This window comes from Vulpes lagopus, chromosome 6 (genome assembly GCF_018345385.1).
Source record: "Vulpes lagopus strain Blue_001 chromosome 6, ASM1834538v1, whole genome shotgun sequence".
NCBI classification, from domain to species: Eukaryota; Metazoa; Chordata; class Mammalia; order Carnivora; family Canidae; genus Vulpes; species Vulpes lagopus.
In genome coordinates, this window is record NC_054829.1 from 130801355 (window position 1) to 130823381 (window position 22027).

Genomic DNA, 22027 nt, shown 5'->3' on the forward strand with positions numbered 1-22027 from the left:
GCTGGCTCAGTCAGAAGAGCATGCAACTCTTAATCTCTGCATTGTGAGTTCAAGCCCCATGTTGGGTGTAGAGATTCCTTAAAAATAAAATCCTAAAAAAAAAAAAAAATCTCGTTACTTATGATCAACTTCTTCAAGGCCTCTTTTTTAACTTTTTAGGTCAAGTTTGAACTACCCTTTATTCTACGGCTACTACAGCCCTACTGGAAGGCATAACACTTCTGGAGTCTGTAGGAATGTCCTGAGCATTTAATAAGGACGCTCTTCTAGCTGCTTAGGACTGAACTCTAGATTTTTCGGTATATTATTGAATTTATACCTTTCTGGTCATTCTTTGCCTGGTTTCATGGAGTTTCATATTATATCTGAGCGGCTTATTCAGCTAAAGATCAGGTTACTTGAGGCTGAATTCTGGTATTCTTCCTCTGAGCAGCTTCATCCTCTCAGATACTTTGCACTTCAAATTAGTCATGTTTGTCTCTCCATATTCCAAATATTACTTCCTCAATTCAGTGAGACTATCACTCTTTGCTTGGGTTCCTCCCCACTATGCCAGATCCAGAAAGTTGCTCCAAGCAATGAGTCAGTACAGAGATTATCTGCTCTTCTCCTCTTAAGAAACACACTGCTGTGCTTCCTGATGTCCAATTGTCTTAGTCCATTCAGGGTGCTACAACAAAATAACACTGATGTGGCTTATGAACAGTAGAAATTTATCGTTCATAGTTGTGGGAGCTGTAAGTCCAAAATCAAGGTGCCAGCATGACTGGATGAGGGTCTTTTTCCAGGTCAAGGACCTTATTGTATATCCTTACACAGCAGAAGGAACAAGGGATCTCCATGGAACCTTTTAAAAGAGCACTAATCCCATGCATGACAGTTCCTCCCTCATGACTTAATTACCTCCCAAAGGCCCTAGTTTCCAATACCATTATGTTTGGAGGGTAGTGTTCAACATATGAATTTGGGAGGGGGGAGTCACAAACATTCAGGCCATAGCACCAATGTTTCAGAACTGTGCTTTCACATGTTTGTTCATTTTCCTAGTTGTTTATGGTGGGAATAAAAATCTGGTCTCAGTTATTCCACAGAACTCCCAATCTTATTTGTCTGAAAGTAGATGCTTCTCTAGAATTATATTTACTATGTTTTTAAAAATGTATGTAAATCCTCATATTTTTTCAACATTAACTCTGACTTTTATGAAACTTACCTGCTATACATTTCCTTTTCAAAAACTGATCTGGTTATTCCTGCCTATCTATTCTTCCATACAATCTATACATCCATTATCAATTTCCCCCAAACTTGCCCTAACATTTGATAGAGATGGAATAAAATACATAAACTGCAGGAAATTGACATCCTCCACAATATTTACTCCTTCCATCTCTCCTATCCAAGTACAAAGTATATCTCTTTATTTATGAGTCTTCTTTCATGTACCTTCTTTCATGTACTTCAACGTCTTCAAAGAAGCCCCATATGTCTTTTACACTTATTCCTCAATATTTTATATTTTTTGTTAATTTCTGAAAGGAATCTTATTTTCCATGATCTCTTCTATTTCCTTACAATGGATAGCTAGATATTTTTTAAGTTAATTAAATCAGTGTACCCACCAAACTACCAAGCACTGTTATTAGTTCTAATTGGTTTTCATGGATTTCCTCTGGTTTTCCCAGGTAGAGAATCATATTATCTGAAAATAATAATTTGGTCTTCTAACATTTATATATTTTTTCATTATCTTATCTGATTACAGGAAAATATTAAATAATAGTTATGGTACTGCCCACACTTTAGAGGAAATACTCTAGTACTTCACCATTAAACAGGATTCTGGCTACTGATTTGTAACAGTTATTTTTTTACAATGTTACAGAAATATATATTTATATTATTAAGAGTTTTTATCAGAAATAGATATTTAATTTCATAAAATCTCATTTCATCAGTTATTTTATCCCTATTAACATGTCACAGATCATGTATCTTATTATTAGGGCATATATATATATATATATTAACTAGGGTTTTTCTTTTTTGATATTGAAATATCCTTGTGTATCTAAAATCCTATTTGGCACTGGACTCCATTTTATATATTTATTTCTATTCTATTTTTTATTTTTGTATCTATACTCCGATAAGTAAGTAGGTATCTTTGGTTTTTGGTCTCTGTCAGAAATAAAGTGATTCTAATTTTATAAAATGCATTACTTTTATAATCAGGTCTCTGTCAGAAATATAATTATTCTAATTTTATAAAATTATTACTTTTATAATCAGTAATATAATTATTCTAATTTTATAAAACTATTACTTTTATAATAAGGAATAAAGTTAAAAAAAATAAAGCCTAAAAATCAATAACTCTTCAAATGCCCACAACTTTTTAAACATTTATTTTTTTTCTTCAGATTCTAGAGCTGTGATTATAAAATTTTAACAGGTCATTTTTTTCACCCCACCCCACATTCTAGAGTATAGATATTAAATCTATCTTTCCATACACTATCCTCAAAATTTCCTCTGTAATATTAGGAGATATTTCAGATACTAGTGGCTTTTCAATTTCTTCCTGGAATTCTCTTCCCCTAGATGTTCCTATTTCTATAGCCCAAGCTGTTACTTTGTTTAGATCTAAACTAAAATGCTACTCTTTCAGAAACTGTTTCCCTGACCACCCTAACTAAAATATCCCCTACCACCTCTCTATTTCTAGCCCTGATTTATTTTTCATAGCCAAATATTTTTATTCCCAATGCCTTAAAAAGTACTTGACACACAGAAAGTGGTCAATTAATATCTGCTGAAGGGACAAATAAGTGAAAGTTAAGTGGGTACCTATATTGTATAATTTGAAGAAAGAGTTCCCCAAGACCATTCTAGTGCCATACTACCTAAAATGCCTGTGACTATCTACCACATAAATCATTAGTCAACAATGCCTTGGTGAAATGATTTCATTTATCAGATTCATTCTTATATAATAATCAGCTCTCCAGACCATGAACACTGGGTTCCATATAAAGAAAGAAAAATATAGTGTTCTTCCAGAAACTGTTGTATTCTTTTTCCCATATTAATGATACCAAACCAGTACAAGGTAAATATACTCTGCCTATTACTCCTGGTGGTTCCCTTCTTAGGGTTAAATACTACAGAGTAAAATTATATAACAAAGAGGAAGCACTGGAAAAAGAAATAATAATTGGTCTGGGTGATGTGAAGGAGATAGTAAGTCCCCTGAGTCCCTGATCTCCTTGGTGAGTCATACCTAGAAGTGATTATATAGAAAGCGAATCTTCAAGGAACAAGTAGAAATCGATGAAGAGAATTAAGTATGTTCTCTGGCTGTGGCTCCTCTTAACGGACTTTGAACCAGTTTTAGATTCAAATACAATAAGAACATTCTGGTTACCAAGTCCACTGAGAACAAAGAAAAAGTAATATCTTCAGTTTATCTCCTTCCCACTGAATTTAACCATAGTTATCTTGGAAGACTGAAGAGACACAAACAAGCAAGAAAAAGAAGCAGACTCCAAAAACAGCCTAAATCCTAACTTATTTCTTGGTTTTGTCACAGTATCATATGCTGGTACTAAGGACCAGTAACAGCAATATCTTTCACAGAATATAGAGAAAACAGATTTTTGAAATACAGCCAACTCTCCATTTGTCCCTCTCATCTCTGACCAAGTATCTGTCTATTATTGTAACAGCGTTACCATATTTTAATTTAGATACTTCCCAATATTCAGTCTTTAGTGAATGGTGGGAACAGAAGTCAGGCCCTGGAAGTCCATATGTTTCTGGTACTGTTATTTTTCTACTCTATCTCCTATTCTTTAATGTTATCAATAACAAAAAAATAACCAGATATGTTAATGATGCAGAGATCTATATGTATAAAATTTCAAAACTTTTCTGATTTACAAACCATCCAAATTCTTAAGTATATACACATAGGATTAAAATATGACAGATCTTCACAGTGAATCAGATAGAATAACAAAAAAGTATAGATGACAACTAAAGGAGATACAGAATTCTAATTTAAGATGAATATAATTTATATATTTAGATACAGTATATACCTATAAACACTTTAATCCAAAACAATGGATTTTTATCAGGAATTAAAAATCTATCTCAACTAATACTTTCTGTGTTCTTTCTTTCAATTTTTCCTCCAGTTCATTCCAACATATACATGCTCCAACAACTCAGATGAGCCTGGTAATACCTACATCACATCAACCTTCTAAATTTTATGAGGGCACATGACATGTACAATTTCATGCATCATACATTTAACTCTACTCAAAAATACCTATTTCCCATTAATTTCAAAATTAGTTCGTATAATGATTTCTATGAACAAAACAGAAATGTAATACATTGGATGCCTAACCTCTTGATTTTCTACTCCATTGCTGGAAAGCTCCAAAATAGAACCTCCATTGTCAACCACTGCTGATGTCATTGTTACTCCCTGAGGAAGCTTCAAACACTAAATCAGTGTAATTTAAAGGTTCATGGATGATTGCCAGCAGTACAGGTTTGCATTATGTTTTAAAAGTCAATAGACATGGAGTGAAGGAGATATCCAGAAATCCAGTCTTCTAAAGATGATTAGCCAGAGAGCCTAAAAAGAGGAAGAATTTGAAAAGTTATTAAAAATATACAGGAAGGATATAAAGTACAACCTATTTTACAATCTAATCTTTGACATTTTTGTAAACCAAGAAAAAGGAGCTTAGGCTTTTAAAGCCAGCGTCTAGGGGATCCCTGGGTGGCTCAGCGGTTTAGCACCTGCCTTTGGCCCAGGGTGCAATCCTGGAGTCCCGGGATCGAGTCCCGCATTGGGCTTCCGGCATGGAGCCTGCTTCTCCCTCTGCCTGTGTCTCTCTCTTGCTCTCTCTCTCTATGTCTATCATGAATAAATAAATAAATCTTTTTTAAAAAATAAAATAAAATAAAAAATAAAGCCAGCAGACACTTTAGACAAGAGGGCACTAATGAGCATTCTACTTCTTAGAGCTGTCAAGTTCATAAACAATTTATTGCAACCAAGCTATTGCACATGGATGACCTTATGACATTGACATTCCAAGAGATAAAATGTTATAACTTTGTCCTTTTATGAAGATGTACTTTTATTCTCAAAATATTTTGGTAGAAATTTTAAAAATCTTTTATGCATTGATAACAAAATATGCTAAATCAAGACAACTTCTAAAACTATTTGCCTATTTTAGCAAATTAAAAGATTTATTGGTTTGTAAATATTTCACTATTCTTTGGCTCATTTGGTTTCTTTATTTGAATAATATAATTACACTTGTCTTTTGCTTATAGTAGCAATCTCATTTTGTGTTCACATTTTGAATACCATATACGGCATATAAAATGGATTAATCTGAGTTGTATATTTATAATTTCAAATAGAGTAGTTTAAAAATAAAGTAGCAAAATCACTTGGAATGCCTTTAGTATTACTTTAACATTCTTAACTTCTCTATAGTTTTTTTGCTACAAATGATGTGATGAGCCTTAGGTGTTACATGTTGGCAAATTGAATTAAAATAAAATAAAATAAAGTAGAAGTATCCTGATTTAGAAAAAAAAAACTAGTTTTTTTGCTCTTGGTTAAAAATTCATTATAGCAGAGGTGCCTGGGTGGCTCAGTAGGCTAAAGAGTCTGCCTTCAGCTCAGGTCATGATCCCATGGTCTGGGATCAAGCCCCCCAACAGGCTCCCTGCTCAGTGGGGAGCCTGCTTCTCCCTCTGCTGCTCCCCCTGCTTGTTTTTTCTCTCTCTCTTTCTCACTCTCTCTCTCCCTCCGCTCTTCCTCTCTCTCTCTCTCTCTCTGTCAAATAAATCAATAAAAATCTTTAAAAAAAATTCACTATAGTAGCAGCACCTAGATAGCTCAGTCAGTTAAGAGTCTGACTCTCAGTTTCCACTCAGGTCATGACCTCAGGGTCATGGGATCAAGCCCCGTGTAGGGCTCCGCTCTCAGCAAGGAAGCCCTCTCCCTCCGCCCATCCCCACCATTTGTGCTCACTCTCTCTAAAATAAATAAATCTAAAAATAAATAAATAAATAAATAAAATAAAATAAATAAATCTTTAAAAAAAATTTCAACATAGCAAATGGTTTCAAGTAAATATAATTCAAACCTTTTCTCCTAGCAGAGATGAATATTGATATATACATATATCATCTAGATTTATGCATTAGATTATTCCTAAAAAGTTATATTTTATTTGATTTTATATAGGTTAAATTTTTCATGGAGGAATTAAAGATTTATTTCTTGCAGATGTTCATATAAAAATCATATAATGTAGAAGAAGTAAGCATATTTAAAGAGAAATAAACATATATTTCTAATAAATCATTTCATTAATATTATATCCTACATTAAGTTTGACCACTGGCACTATACAGATATGAAATAAAATAATAAAGAATTTCCATAAATTTATACAATAAAATACCTGGGGAAAAAAAGCAGAAATTTCATACCTACTATATAAGATTCATTCATAACTATAAGTATTCTTTTTGATCTCATCACAGAAAATGGGATAGGATGTATTAATATCTTAACAACAAAAATTAGTAAAAATCCATAATCCACATCACACTAAGCTCACTATTATCATATTAGGGTAATGACTATTTTCAATTTCTGTTTTCTTAACATAAAGGTAATAATAGCAGAAATAAAGTTTACTTACAATTTGAATGTTAAGTAGTGTAAGCATCCTTCACTATTTCACAACTTGGCAAGAGCTAAAATATGAACCAGCAGTTCTTTGGAACTACTGTTGGGAGGAGGAAAAAGACAGTATTAATATAATTCTATTTAAAAATATTTTGCCCAAAATAGGTATGACTCAGACAATATGTACTTCTTATAACAAACCATCTCCAAATCCTGAGCATACATTATATAATATACATATATAATATGCATATAATATACATATACATAATAAGCATAATAAAAAATTATTTCTAGGCTACTGGAGGAATCAGAAATTTTAAGTCACCACTAAATTGCCAAGTTTATATATTTGTTATACTGGATCTTTTGAATAATGATAGATCCAAAATGCTACAGGCTATGCCTCATAGTATGGCTATATTTCCATCAACCGACAGGAGTGGTTGCAGGTATAATAACCCCTGATGCCTAGAAATATAAAATCATGTTTAAAAACACTAACTCACAAAACCACTGTAAAACAAAATCAATATTCTATTGCCTATTAAGTCACTTTCCGACTCTCTAATCCTCCAAACTTAGCTTCCATATATGTCCAAACATCCCAAGCTTCCTCAAATAGCCCTCATCCCTACAAAGGCTAATCTAATGACCCATGTACTGGATGTAAGGTCTTGCTCCATCAATCATTCCCTCCTTTTCCTTAATCTTCTCTTACTTGACATTGGGTCCTCTCCATTAACATCTCAGCATTTGTAAGACATTTTCATCTTAAACACAGAAAAGTCTTCCTCCATGACCCTACAAACCAATCCAGCTACTCTTCTAGTTTCTTCCTTTCTCAGAGACAGATATAAAAAAAAACAAACTTCTATATTCAATATCCACTTCCAAATTCTTCAGGTGTTCTCCCTTTTATGGGAGTTTGGCAACCATCACCACCAGCTAAATTTTTACTAAATTCTGATTGTCAGTAAAATCCAATGGATACATCTGTTTTCATAGGACTTAATGTCTCTGAAGTATTTGACACTATTTTTCATCCCTCCTTGAAACTCTATCTTGAATTTATCCTCTCCCTCTCTAGCTACTCCTTTTCAGTTCCCTCCTGTAAGCCAACCCCTAATTTTCAAGGGGTTTAGATCAAGAGTACAAATGGAAGCCTACATTCCATATGTCTAAATATTTTAAAATTCTACATCAAGCTAACAAGTTGTTAAATTATTATTCTATCCTCCTATCTTGATATGTATACTTTGATAACAATCTAAAAGGCTAAGTTCTGATTGGAATTCTCAAACCTCCTCAAGTTCTATAGGAGCATGGGAGTCACTCAAGTTCTTTGGGAGCCTGCCCCTTTTTCTATTCCCACCTTTAGCTCTACTCCATACTATAAGGAGCCTCATATGTATACATGTAGACATCCCATCCTACATGTCCAAGTTCTGGCCACATGCCTGCAAACAGCAGCTTCTTGGTCACTCCTTACACCAAGAGAAGCCCATACATGTGTTCAGTCAAGAGAGAAGAGAACCAGAGAAGCGGCTTTAGAAGGGCCACGTGGGCAGGGAATTCTGGGGTTCAAATACCCAGAACTCAAGTCTAGAAATGGGTACCAAATGGACTAGTTCCCTTGTGCTTCCCTCTCTCGCCACACACACATACACACATACATGCCTCATCCCATCAGGAGGGGTATAGCTCCACGAAGGTCAGGATGAGGACCTTCACAAGGTCCTAAACCACAAGGCCTAAAGCAGGTTCCTGCTTGGCAAAGTCAAAGAACAACGTTACTCTCTGGTCAGCCCTTACATGGAGGTGTTTCCAGAATCCCATCCCTAATCCTCTTCTGACTCTTTACACTCTCTCTAAGCTATCTTATGTATTGCCATGGCTTCATGCAAATCTCTCTTCCAATCTAAACCATTTTAATGGGCTCCAGTTTGTCTACTAGACACATTCCTTTTTTAAAAATATTTTATTTATTTGAGAGAAAGAGAGGACATGAGCAGGGGGAAGGCCAGAGGGAGAAGCAGGTTTCCTGCTGAGCAGGGAGCCTGATACAGGCTCAATCCCAAAACACTGAGATCATGACCTGAGCTGAAGATAGACACCTAACTGAGCTATCCAGGCATACCTGTCTGTTAGACACTTCCTTGCGAAATTAAAAAGGGTATAAATAAATAGTAAGCATCTATCCCAGGATATCCCAAACTTCCATTAATTAATTTAGTCATTCAATGAATATTGAGCACCCATTATATGCTAACAGTTTTCAGTGTTAAAGGTACAGTAGCAAATAAAGCAAAACTCCTCATTCTTATGGATCTTAAATTCCAGTAGGAAGAGATGAAAATAAATAAAATATGTTTGGCATACACGTAGATAGTGATAAAGGCTAAGGAGACAAATGAACCAAAGGGAAAGAATATTCCAGTGAAGAGAACTATAATTTCAAACTGGATGGTCAGTGAAGGATTCACTAAAAAAGTAACGAATGAGTAAAAACCTGAAAGTAGGGAGTGAACTCAGTGACTGAGGGAGGAGCCCTCTAGTCAAAGGAAAGGGAAATGCATATCTTCAGAATGGCATATGTCAGATTAGTTCAAGGATCAGCAAGGAGGCCAATGTGGCTGGAGTGAAGTAAGAAAAAAAAAGTGTAAAAAAAGATGAGAGTGAATAAGGAGAAAGGATCATGTAGGCCCTCCTTGAAGTCTGTGACATTTACTCCAAGGAAAGGAGAGTTTTATGCAAAGAGATGATTGATTATTATAAGAATCATTCAGGGATCCCTGGGTGGTGCAGCGGTTTAGCACCTGCCTTTGGCCCAGGGCGTGATCCTGGAGACCCAGGATCGAATCCCACGTCGGGCTCCCGGTGCATGGAGCCTGCTTCTCCCTCTGCCTGTGTCTCTGCCTCTCTCTCTCTCTCTGTGTGACTATCATAAATAAATAAAAATTAAAAAAAAAAAAAAGAATCATTCAAAGCTGGGTTGAAAGCCGACAAAGGCATAAACAAGGAAATCAGTTAGGAAGCTACTATAATAATTAAGTGAGAAATGATAGTGGTTAAGATCAGGGTGGTAGGTTCTGGAGAAAGTAAAAAGTCATCAACTGTTAGATATAGTTTGAAGGTAAATGGACAAATTTTATAGCAATCTGGATGTGGATAGGAGATAAAAAGAAGAATCAAGAATGAATCCAAAGGAAAAAGAATGAATCCAAAGACAACAAAGCACGTTGGAATAGCCATTCAATGGGATAGAGGAAAGTGTGGGAAGAGAAGTCCAATGTGTCCCAAACTAAACCCACTTCTTCCTCTGCTAGGAAACATATTACCTCTCCTGCTGTGCTAGCTCAGTAAGCTGCCTTAACAGCCACACAAGTTGTCTAAAAAGTAAAGTTCCTGAAGTTCAGAGTTCCTGAAAAACAGAGTTCATCAACACTATCATACTCTCTCACTCTTGACCCCATTTCTATAATCCTATATCCTCCCTTAGCCAAGGTCTTATTATCATTTCTCTAAATTGTTTTAACGGGCCCCGAATTTGCCTCCTTATCTCTCATCTTCCCATCCTTCAACTCTACCTTCTGCAATATCAGGATGATCCAAGATGCAATAATGTTAGGCCACTCTCAAAATTCTTCAATAGTTCCTCATTACCTGTGCAATGAAATCTCAACCTCTTTGCAAGGGGAGTGCAAATCTTAACTTAGTAGGAACAAGCAAGGGGATAGGTCAACTTTTCTCAAGTTATGAAATGTTCATTCTGATATGCTCAGGTACAAAAATCACAAATCCAAACCATGCTCACTTGTCCAGTCTCATCTTCCTTTATTCCCTTTACCTAATGTTAAACCACATTGTTCATAGTTCTGTATGTCCTTCTCTCTCTCTTATCGTAAATATCCTTCCTTTGCTTGCTCATTTGGCCAATTCCCAGCTGTCTTTACAGGTCTCAGGCTGTAAGGTAACCTGATCCCCTCAGGCTTAATATCATCTTCTAGGACTCTCTTCCCCCAGCCACACGTGTACCTCCCTCATAAAAACATCAGAGAAATAACAACTTCCAGCAGATCCTTCACTTGCCACCTCTTACCATTCTTCAAGCCCAACTTCCTTCCAGCCCCTCTAAAATCCTGCTCCTCTTTACCTTCCTGATCTTACATCTACTTTCCCAAAGTACCAAGTTTTAAAAATCTGTGGTTTATATCATCTAAACTAGTGCCTTTCATACGGCAGATACACAATAAAGACGAGTACAAGAATAAACAAACATGTTCCAATCAGACAAGTATCTTCACTGTTCACTTACATACCATGCTCATCCCCATCCCTATTCCCTTTGCTAGTGCTCTTCTCTCACCAGGAATGCCCTCTTCTTTGGTTATTCAAATTTTTTCCCTACAATTATGTCACCCCCTTCCCACCTCTTATTACACCAGTTCTTTTAATAATCTTTATTTTTAAAAGGTTTTATTTATTCATTTACTTATGAGAGAGAGAGAGAGAGAGGCAGAGACATAGGCAGAGGGAGAAGCAGGATCCATGCAGGGAGCCCAATGTGGGACTTGATCCTGGGACTTCGGGATCATACCCTGAGCCAAAGGCAGACGCTCAACTGCTGAGCCATCCAGGCATCCCAAATAATCTTTATCGAGCACTTAGTATTTACCAAACACAGAACTATGCCAGGAACACAAAAGTGAAATCAGAACTTAGCCTTCAAACAGCTTAAAGTCTAGTAAAAAAAAACTATATAAAAGCAATTACAACCAGGTAAATCCCATTAAAGAAATTACAAAGTATAGAATATAAATAAAGGAACATCTGAGTCAACCTCAGGGAGTTCTAGAAAAACTTCAGAAAGGAGCCATCATTTGCTCTGGGACTAGGAGACAGGATAGAAATTGGCATAGAAATGAGAACTTTGAATAATAAATGCTATCCTCAGGACTGAAAAAAACTGCAAAATGATAAAAACGTAAGTATCACTCAGAAGTAAATTCTGCTCAGACTATAATTTAGGTGCTTAGAATACAAATCACACTCTCATCAAAAACAGTTTGTGTAGGGCAGCCCCAGTGGCACAGTGGTTTAGCGCCGCCTGCAGCCCAGGGCGTGATACTGGAGACGCTGGATCGAGTCCCGCGTCGGACTCCCTGCATGGAGCCTGCTTCTCCCTCTGCCTGTGTCTCTGCCTCTCATTCTCTGTGTTTCTATGAATAAATAAAATCTTAAAAAAAATTTTTGTGTATAACTTTATTTATATAAAGTGCAAAAGCAAGGAAAACTCAAACTATGATATTAGAAATGGGATACTATATTTCAAAGGGCTAAATATCACTAATACATAAAGAACACTTAAAATAGAGGAATAAAGGACCAAAAAACCTAAGAGAAAAATACAGAAAACACATACAATTCACAATAGCAGATATAAAAATGGCCCTTAAACATATGAAAAGATGTTCAAATTCACTCACAGAGAAATGCAAATATTTTAAAATTTTTCTTAAAAATAAGAAACCATTTCTCTCATCTATCAAGTTGGTGAAAAATTAAAGTGAAAAATTAAAATGTATATTGTGTCGGTAAAACTGTGCACCCTTATACATTGCTGGTGGGAATGCAAACTGATACAATTTGGCAATATCTAAGTAAAGTATATACACACCCTTTTTTAAAGAACGTGTTTTTAAAAATATTTTTATTTAATTTAGAGAAGCAGAGGAAGGAGCAAAGGGAGAGGGAGCAAGAATGAATCTCAAGCAGACTCCCCACTGAGCATGGAGCTGAAATTATGACCGGAGCCAAAACCAAGTGGGATACTAGCCCACGGAGCCACCCAGGAGCCCCTTAAAGAACTCGACTGAGATACAACTGACATACCACTTAGAGCATCTAACTCAAGGAACCTGGGTGGCTCAGTTGGTTAAGTGTCTGCCTTTGGCTCAGGTCATGATTCCAGGGTCCTGGGATCCAGCCCTGCGACAGGCTCCCTGCTCAATAATGAGTCTGTTTCTCCATCTTTCTCTGCCTGCTTGTGCTCACTCTCTCTTTCAAAAAATAAGTAAAATCTTTAAAAAATAAAGTATATAACTAAATGACCTTTAGCATATTAATGGAGTACAATCAATCAATCAATCAATGGGATAACATAATCACAAAAACTAGAAGACACCTAGTTTCTAGGTAAGATTCAATTTAACAAAAAATGTACAAAGACCTCTATGGAGAAAATCATAAAATTTATTGAAAGGAATTTAAAAAGTCTTATGTATTTGTAGAGATACTCATGCTCATGGAAAGGAAAGCTCAATATCTTAGAGATGTAAATTCTCACCAAATTCATCTAACAAATTTAATGTATTTCCAGCCAAAAATCCCAAAAGTGTTTAACAAAAAACTTAATAGTGAAAAAAAAATAAAAGTATGTAAAAGAGTACAGGGCAAAAGTCAGCTAAGACCCTCCTGAAGAACTGCCCTAGTCTATACAGTTAGGCAGTAAGTAAAATAAGTAGCGGTTTATATACAGTCAAATATGCTAATGGAACAGAATATAAAGGCCAGAAAAAGACTCAGGTATATTGGAAACAATATATGACAGGAGTGTATTAAAATCAATGAAAAAATGTAATAAATGACACTGAGACAAGTAATTATCCATACAAGATAAGAAATTAAATCATTACACCTCACACCATTCACAAAACAAATTACAGGTATGCTAACAACCTAAATATACAAAATATTTTGCAAAATTAGAAGAAAATATACAATACCTTGATGAACTCAGAGTTAAGGAAAAATTACTAGTAAGACATGGAAAGCAAAAAACAAAGAATTAATGAACTTGACTACGCCAACTTTTTTTTTTTTAATGCATAACAACAGAAACCAAAAACAAAATTGAAGGACAAGAGACTGGGAACATTTTTTTCCCTTCCTCCCCCTCCCAGAAAAGGGAGGGGAAAATACACCTACTAATTAATAAGAAATATATATAATCAAAATTCTATTAAAAGATTTTTATATAGGGGATCCCTGGGTGGCTCAGCAGTTTAGTGCCTGCCTTTGGCCAAGGGCGCGATCCTGGAGTCCCGGGATCGAGTCCCACATCGGGCTCCGGGCATGGAGCCTGCTTCTCCCTCCTCCTGTGTCTCTGCCTCTCTCTATGATAAATAAATAAATAAATCTTTAAAAAAAAAGATTTTTATATAATCAAGATACACATGGGTAAATGTAAAGTGAATTCTTGATGAGGTTCTAGTTCTCATGTTGAATGATGGATTAATGTGTGTTAGATTATTAAAAAATAAAAAAAAATTAAAAAAAAATAAAAAAAAGATTATTAAAAAATAAATAAACAGCCATTCTTGGGCTAAGTATTTAAGTGTTTCATGGATCAAGGATTATGACTCACCTAATTTTGTATAACTGGGGCCCAAGGTAGGAGGTTCAAAACCATTTTGATTTTATTAGTTTCCCATCTGAAGTATGAAAACCTAAATCGGTTCTTTTTAAATACGTCATATACACTGAAAAATACTAACCCTTTGACAAACTGTCTTTTTTACAATTTAACAAGCCATGTGTTTCTCATCGAATTGCTTCTTACTACAATTCCTAATTCGTGAGAAAGCTCTATCAGCATAGAGGTTAGTCACCTTGTTTACTACTGCAGCAACCATATCTAAACAACTCCAAGGAAGGAAGAAGGGCAATTCCATTTATATGATATTCAAGCAAAGGTAGAACTATAGGAACAGAAAATCAGTGGGAAGGAGCTGACCTCCAAGAGCACCAGGAAACTTTCTGGAGGTGATAGAAATGTTCTTTAAAAAAAAAAAAAAAAGATTTTAAAGATTTATATATTTGAGAGAGAGATAGAGCACAAGTGGGAGGGAGCCTCAAGCAAACTCTGTGCTGAGCGCAGAGCCCAACCCAGGGCTCCATCCCACGACCCTGAGATCTGCACCTGAACCAAAACCAAGAGTTGGATGCTCAATCGAATGCACCATTCAGGCACCCCTTGGGGTGATAGAAATATTCTATATCTTGATTGTGGTAATGATTGCACAATGCTAAGCATCTGTCAAACTCATGGAAATGCAAAAAAAAAAAACTCATGGAAATGTAAGGATGAATTTCACTATATATAAACTTCAAAAAACTTGACTTTAAAAGAGGGGGAGGACAGTGTTGAAAATTAGAATTTAACTTATTAGAGACACTCTTATTCAATATTAACAATATTATGATGTTAAGAACTATAGCTTATAATCTAAATCCATACGCAATTAATTCACAACTGATCCTTGCCTGTAGAATCAGTAAATTCTCAAATACTCTCCCCTCAAATCCTTATTATTCTTAGCCATTTTATTGGTAAAATTAAATGTTTTTAATATGGAACTCAATTCCTGAAATACTTTTGATTTATATATTCATTGTCCCATTTTTTAAAATTATCTACAAAGTCTGACAGGAATTATATAGTTTATAATGCTAATAGTCTCAACATAATAGTCTCACCATGTATTTTTCTAGTTACTGAACCACACAATTGTATGCATTGTCTATTCATCCTTGGACCCTAAGAAGTAGGTATAATTGTCCCCCTTATTACATGAAGATTATTTTGACAGTATGCTTTATATTTAAGAGCTACTATGATTTAACAGGTAAGAGCCTGTTGGCCACCGCATCCCCAGAACACAGTAGGCACTCAGCAAATATTTGCTGAATGTTGGCTTTACCTCTGACTACATAATCTTGGACAATTATTTATCTCTTTAAACTTCAATGTCTTCATCCAAAATAAGATAGTAAAACAACTCTGGGAAGTAGGTGTGTTTAGTTTTTTTCATTCTTCACATAAAGCGCCTGGCACATTATGAGCACTGAATATCATTGAATTTATTATTATCATCTCTTTGGTAGAATGTTGGAACTGTATCATATTTCTAAAGCTTGATGTAAAAATAAAGCAGTAGCAGAATAGATTATGCCTAAAACCTAACCTAACTATTCTTCACACAAAATTGAGCTGTTCATTCTTATAATTTAAGACAAAAATAAGCACAACTTTTTTTTTTTCCATGTACAACATTTTAAAGGTATAAAAAGCAGGGGCACCTGGTTGGCTCAGTCAGAAGACCATGCAACTCTTGATCTCAGGGTTTTGAGTTTGAGCCTCATGTTGGATATAGGGATTACTTAAAAATAAATAAATAAGCAAACAAACAAATACACTTTTAAAAACAAATAAATAAGGGGCACCTGGGTGGCTCAGTTAAGCATCTGACTCATGATTTTGGCTCAGGTCATGATCTCAAGGTCCTGGGATTGACCCCACGTTGGGCTCCAACTCTGAGTCGGCTTAGGATTCTCTCTCTCCCTCTTTTGCCCTTCTCCCCCACCTCATTCTCTATCCTGCTCTAAAATAAATACAGTAAAATCTTTTTAAAAAATTTTAAATATGGGGGATCCCTGGGTGGCACAGCGGTTTGGCGCCTGCCTTTGGCCCAGGGCGCGATCCTGGAGACCCGGGATCGAATCCCATATCAGGTTCCCGGTGCATGGAGCCTGCTTCTCCCTCCGCCTGTGTCTCTGCCTCTCTCTCTCTCTCTGTGACTATCATAAATAAATAAAAATTAAAAAAAAAATTTTAAATATGGGATGCCTAGATGGCTCACTGGTTGAGCGTCTGCCTTTGGCTTAGGGTGTGATCCCGGTCCTGGGATCGAGTCCTACACCGGGCTCCTTGCCAGGAGCCTGCTTCTCCCTCTGCCTGTGTCTCTGCCCCTCTCTGTGTGTCTCTCATGAATAAATAAATAAAAATCTTTTAAAAAAATAAACAAAACTAAAAATCTTAAATAAATAAAAGGATAAAAAGTTAGTTAATGAAGCTTTTAAAAAAAGATTCCTTTGAAATGGGAGTGAAGCCATTCACTAAGTCTAAGGAGTATACAGTTTAGAAATATTTGGGCCCATAAGTCAGGACTGGAAATAAATCTGGCAACAAGAGTTCATGTCAGGAGACCTACTTTAGGGCAAGGTGATTGATCCAGATATTTAAAATTGGATGCTAGAAATTTATACAATAAGAGAAATTTATACGATAAATGCAGTTGTAGAAATTGCACAGGATAAAAGAAAATGAGCTCATTTTATAAAAGAAAACATTAGATGGAAGAGAATAATCAGAAAATTGAGTGAAATAGCTTACCAACCGTAAAAAGTTTTGCATTTCAAGAGTCCCATACCATGGATAACAGTATTTTTAACATCCTTATTTACTCATGGCCCTGACATTGTTATCCAATTAAGATACATTTTCTTAATCCAATTAAGATATATTTTCTTAACTTTATATATTCTTATGCACAATACGTATGAATGACATATAAGGAGTGAATTTATATAATCTCTGACTTCATCTAAATTGTCTACAATATTTTGATGCTTTCCTTGAAAGCATGCTTTGGTTGGTTTCTTCAACCTAAGAACTACAATGGCCAGGTTCCCAGGTATAACCTAATCAACGATAACTTATTCAAAATATTTTAGTATGATTATTAAAATCTAAAGAGATGTATCATATAAAAATACTCTGGGGATACCTGGGTGGCTCAGTGGTTAGGCGTCCAATTTGATTTTAGCTCAGGTCTTGATCTCAGGGTTGTGAGATTAAGCCCAGCATCAGGCTCTGTGCTGGGCATGGAGCCTGCTTAAGATTTTCTCTCTCCCTCTGTCTCCCCCTCCACTTGCACATATGCCCAAAGGCACTTGCTCTCTCTTAAAACAACAACATTTAAAAATACTCCAAATACTCAAACTTTACAGTTATTTAAAGAACTGATGACGGTGTCTGGGTGCTCAGTCAGTTAAGCAGCTGCTTTCAGCTCAGGTCATGATCCCAGGGTCCTGGGATGGAGCCCCACGTCAGGCTCCCTGCTCATTGGGAGTCGGCTTCTCCCTCTGCCTCTCCCCCTGCTCATGCTCTCTTTCTCACTCACTCTTTTCTTTCTCAAATAAATAAAATCTTGAAGCAGCAGCAGCAGCAGCAACAGCAACTGAGGAGCAAAGAGACAGCAAGGCAAAATCAACCTGACCTGGCTGCCTAAGCCTAAAGTCACCACTGAAGCTAAAAAATTATACTGTTGCCTAGTTATACTCCTTTAATATTATTATCTTCCTAATCTCTGTTACCAGTTCACCTAATGCTCAAGGTCTAGGGCAGCGATAATAAGGGTCAGAATAAGTATATGGAGGAAGGACTCACATCAAGTGCAGTTTAGAATCCAACTATCTCAGGGAGCCTGGATGGCCCAGCTGGATTAAGTCTCTGGCTCAGATTGTGATCTCAGGGTCCTGCGACTGAGCCCCACATTGGTTCTGTGCTCTGCACGAGTCTGTTTGGGTTTCTTATTCCCTCTCCCTCTATTCCTACCCCCATCAAAATAAATAAATAAATCTTCAACAAAAGCTATAGAATCCAACCTATCTTGAGGCTGAAGCAACAAAGTTTTGATTATTTATCAATAACCCCAAATTTATGGGACTATTCATTCCCTGACTTCATGAACTATTTGTAAGAAATACTAAATTGTGGGAATAAATATGCTTAGCCATGCATATTCTGCAAACAAGCAAATTTCCAAATCAATTCAGAACCAGATAAAAGGACAAATACTCTAAGGTTTAGTTAGGGAAAAAGTAACAAAGTAAAGGCTTATTCCCTAACTATTGCTCAGAGATTTGAAAAGTCTAAAGTCTGGTTACAATAGCCTCTCGTTTATACAAAAAGAGATTCATAGGTCAGCCTGGGTGGCTCAGCGGTTTAGCACCGCCTTCAGCCCAGGGCCTGATCCTGGGGTCCCGGGATCGAGTCCCATGTCGGGCTCCCTGCATGGGGCCTGCTTCTCCCTCTGCCTGTGTCTCTGCCTCTCTCTCTCTCTCTCTCTCATGAATAAATAAAATTTTTTAAAAAAGAGAGAGAGAGAGATACATAAAAGCTTAGAAGTCTTGTTTCAACTGCATCATGGTAGCCAAGCAAGTCCTTTACAAGACAGAGGTGGTTGGGATACATGGCAGGTTCCCAGTCATTAAGAAAGCCTAACATCTAGTTAAGTTCTATTCCAAAAAGCAAACTGGAAGAAATTTTCTTTCTTAAAGAGGGATAAATTGCCAGTCCAGGAACTGACATTCTAACATCTTGGTATATTTAATTCTAAAACCTTAACCAACTTCCTTACTTTCAGGATTAAAAAAAAAAAAAAAAAAAAGAAAGAAAAACTGCCTTATATTAGAATCATTTTAATATTCTAGTATATGTGCTGCTGAAATGAGCACAAACTGTTTAAATATTCTGATTTGATAGGACATGAATCCATTAAAGTGAATTTATCCTAGAGGACAGTCAATAATTAGCTTAGTTTACAATATTTTTCCTTCTTTTCTCAAACAAAAGAGGGATAATAATAGGTAACATTCATACAGCACTTGCTCTGTGCCAGGCATTGGTTTAAATTCATTATATGTGTTAACTACTTAATCTCCACAATCCTACAAAACAGGCATTATCATTCCTATTTTATATTTGGGAAAACCTGAGGCATGGGGAGATTCAAATAATTTACCCAAGGTTAAGCAACAGACAAGTGACAGAGTCACAATTTCAACTCAAGCAGTCTGGCTCCACAGTCCATTTATGCTCTCAATCTTTAAGTTTTTCTGTCTCTTGGTTATACAGGTGTCTTTGTTTTTGTTTTATTAAAACTGTGAAAGAAATGCATAGAATATCTCCCACCCCACCATGGGAGATTTTTCTCCTTATTTCTAATTGGCTCATAACATAGTTTAATTAGAAGGCTTAAAACGTTTTAAGTGGAAATTATATATATCTTATCTACATTAAGTATATAGATCTTTCATCTCTTTCAAAAAAAGTGGGGGAGGGGCATGGATGGGGGGTTGAATTCTTCAACTCACAGATTCTCTCATATAATTTCTATAGGCCTTAGGAAGAAAGTGAAAGCATTAGAAATTCTTTCTACTTCGCTCTCTTCAGCGTTGAGTTTGTTTTTTAGAAAGAAATTTTGGTGTGGAATTCTGTATTAGCAGCAAGCGAATATTCTCAGATATAGGGCGTATATAGTTCAAGTTTACCCATTATTTCAAATAAAAGAACTATCTAAAACCAAAATATAAACGTTTTCATAGTGCTAAACAAAAAGGTCCCCTGCAGGGGTGCCTGGCTGGCTCCCCTGGTGGAGCATGCAACTCATGATCTCAGGATGGTTAAGTTTGAGTCCAAGTTGGGTATGGAGATTACCTAAAAATAAAAATCTTGATAGATGATAGATGATAGATAGATAAATAGGCAGGCCCCCTGCAGAAGCAACAAGACCTAGGCCACTTTGAGGCCTAAACTATTTACAAGGTGACTCTCTTTACCTAATGAAGCCAAGGTTTACAGCTCCCCCGTCAGGGCCTGGAACATGGGCACATATGGGCCCATAGAATGTATAATGAAGGGATGACTGACGAATGCAGGCTTATTTTTATTTGAAGGACGAAATAGTATCTTCTCCATTGTATCTAGGTTTCTAATTGACAGGCAAAGGTAAATAAACTGCTTCCCCAGAGGTTAAAACACCAATCTTCGGGGCACCTGGGTAGCTCAGTCAGTTAAGCGCCTGCCGTCAGCTTGGATCATCATCTCAGGGTCCTGGGCTGGAGTCCCACTTCCAGCTCCCTGCTCAGCAGGGAATCTGCTTCTCCCTCTGCCCCCCTTGTAATCTCTCGCTCTCTCTCTCTCTCTCTCTCAAATAAATAAAACCTTTAACACACACACACACACACACACGAATCCTCAGCTTCAGCAGGGCTGAATCTTAGTCTTGAAAAAGTGTGTCAGGAGTCTCACAGATCTCAGCATACAGTTGCATTCATGGACACAGTAAGATATGCAGCAGGCAATAAAGGAGAGAGACAGGTATAAAATGGAGGAGTCCACCAGCAGGCTTCCTTATACTCTCTCCTTCCCATGAGAGGAGGGCATGCAGAACTTACTCGAAGCCCATCAACAAAAAAAACACCAACGTATGTGCAATGTTTCTGCCCAGGGAAGCCCATCAGAGAGGAGGCACCCAAAGTTTTATTGAGGGCTGCTCACATGGTACCCTCTGCCACGTGTATGCCAAAATTCCAGACCCCCAGAAAGAAAGCAGGTGTTCAACATAAACCACATTGTTTGCACAGTCTAGGCACAGTGAATCAACCTCATCAGTTACTGGAAACACTCTGAGAGCGGAGTTCCCAGATGCCAACCATGGGCCAACCCTGCAAACAGGCCTTTCCAAGGAGAGCAGTCTCAGACCTACTATCTTAACTCTTCCATGCAGCAAGTTATTTAACTTCTTGAGGTCTCAGATTCATCTGTGAAAAGGAAAAAACAACAGAAACTACCTCACAGCTACTATGATTATTATAATGTAACTATCATAGTATTGTTATCCAGTGTGATGGCAAGACTTCATAAAGATCACTTCATGATAATGATGAGAGCTACAGAAAGTTGCAGATAATGTAAAACTTCAAACTTTATCTTCAACCCAACAGCAACTTTTAGAGGATAAAAATCATAAGGATCTGGAATGAAGAAGACACAGACCCCCACCTTCTCCTATAAAAGATATGTGAAGATTAAGATGCTTTATCATTAAGGGCACCCGGGTGGCTCAGTGGTTGAGAGTCGGCCTTTCCCTCAGGGCGTGATCCAAAGGTCCCGGGACAAAGCCGCATGGGGCTACTTGCAGGGAGCCTGCTTCTCCCTCTGCCTACATCTCTGCCCCTCTCTCTGCCTCTCATGAATAAATGGATAAATCTTGTAAAAAGGAAAGAAAGAGAGAGAAAGAGAGAAAAGAAAGGAAAGAGAAAGAAAGAGAGAAAGAAGAAAAGAAAGAAAGAAGAAAGAAAAAAAAAGAAAAGAAAAGAAAAGAAAAGAAAGAAAAAAGAAAAGAAAGAAAATAAAAGAAAAGAAAAGAAAAGAAAAAAGAAAAGAAAAGAAAAGATGGAAACTTTGGCCTTCCCTACGACCCAGCAATTGCACTGTTGGGGATTTACCCCAAAGATACAGATGCAATGAAACGCCGGGACACCTGCACCCCGATGTTCATAGCAGCAATGTCCACAATAGCCAAACTGTGGAAGGAGCCTCGGTGTCCATCGAAAGATGATGGATAAAGAAGCTGTGGTCTATGTATACACTGG

At 36.6% G+C, this 22027-nt stretch overlaps 1 protein-coding gene across 7 annotated transcripts in view; it reads right to left on the reverse strand.

Annotated features, from left to right (window-relative positions):
* The window catches only part of ELF2 (E74 like ETS transcription factor 2), a 95649-nt gene that overhangs the window by 61691 nt on the left and 11931 nt on the right, over positions 1-22027 (reverse strand). For all 7 annotated transcript variants that reach the window (XM_041758741.1, XM_041758736.1, XM_041758743.1 and 4 more), the window contains 2 exons: positions 6756-6842; positions 4421-4654 (listed from right to left, as the gene is read on the reverse strand). In XM_041758741.1, coding sequence (XP_041614675.1) covers positions 4421-4492 — 72 coding nt within the window. In that variant the 5' untranslated portion in view covers positions 4493-4654; positions 6756-6842. The remainder of the gene's footprint in view (positions 1-4420; positions 4655-6755; positions 6843-22027) is intronic.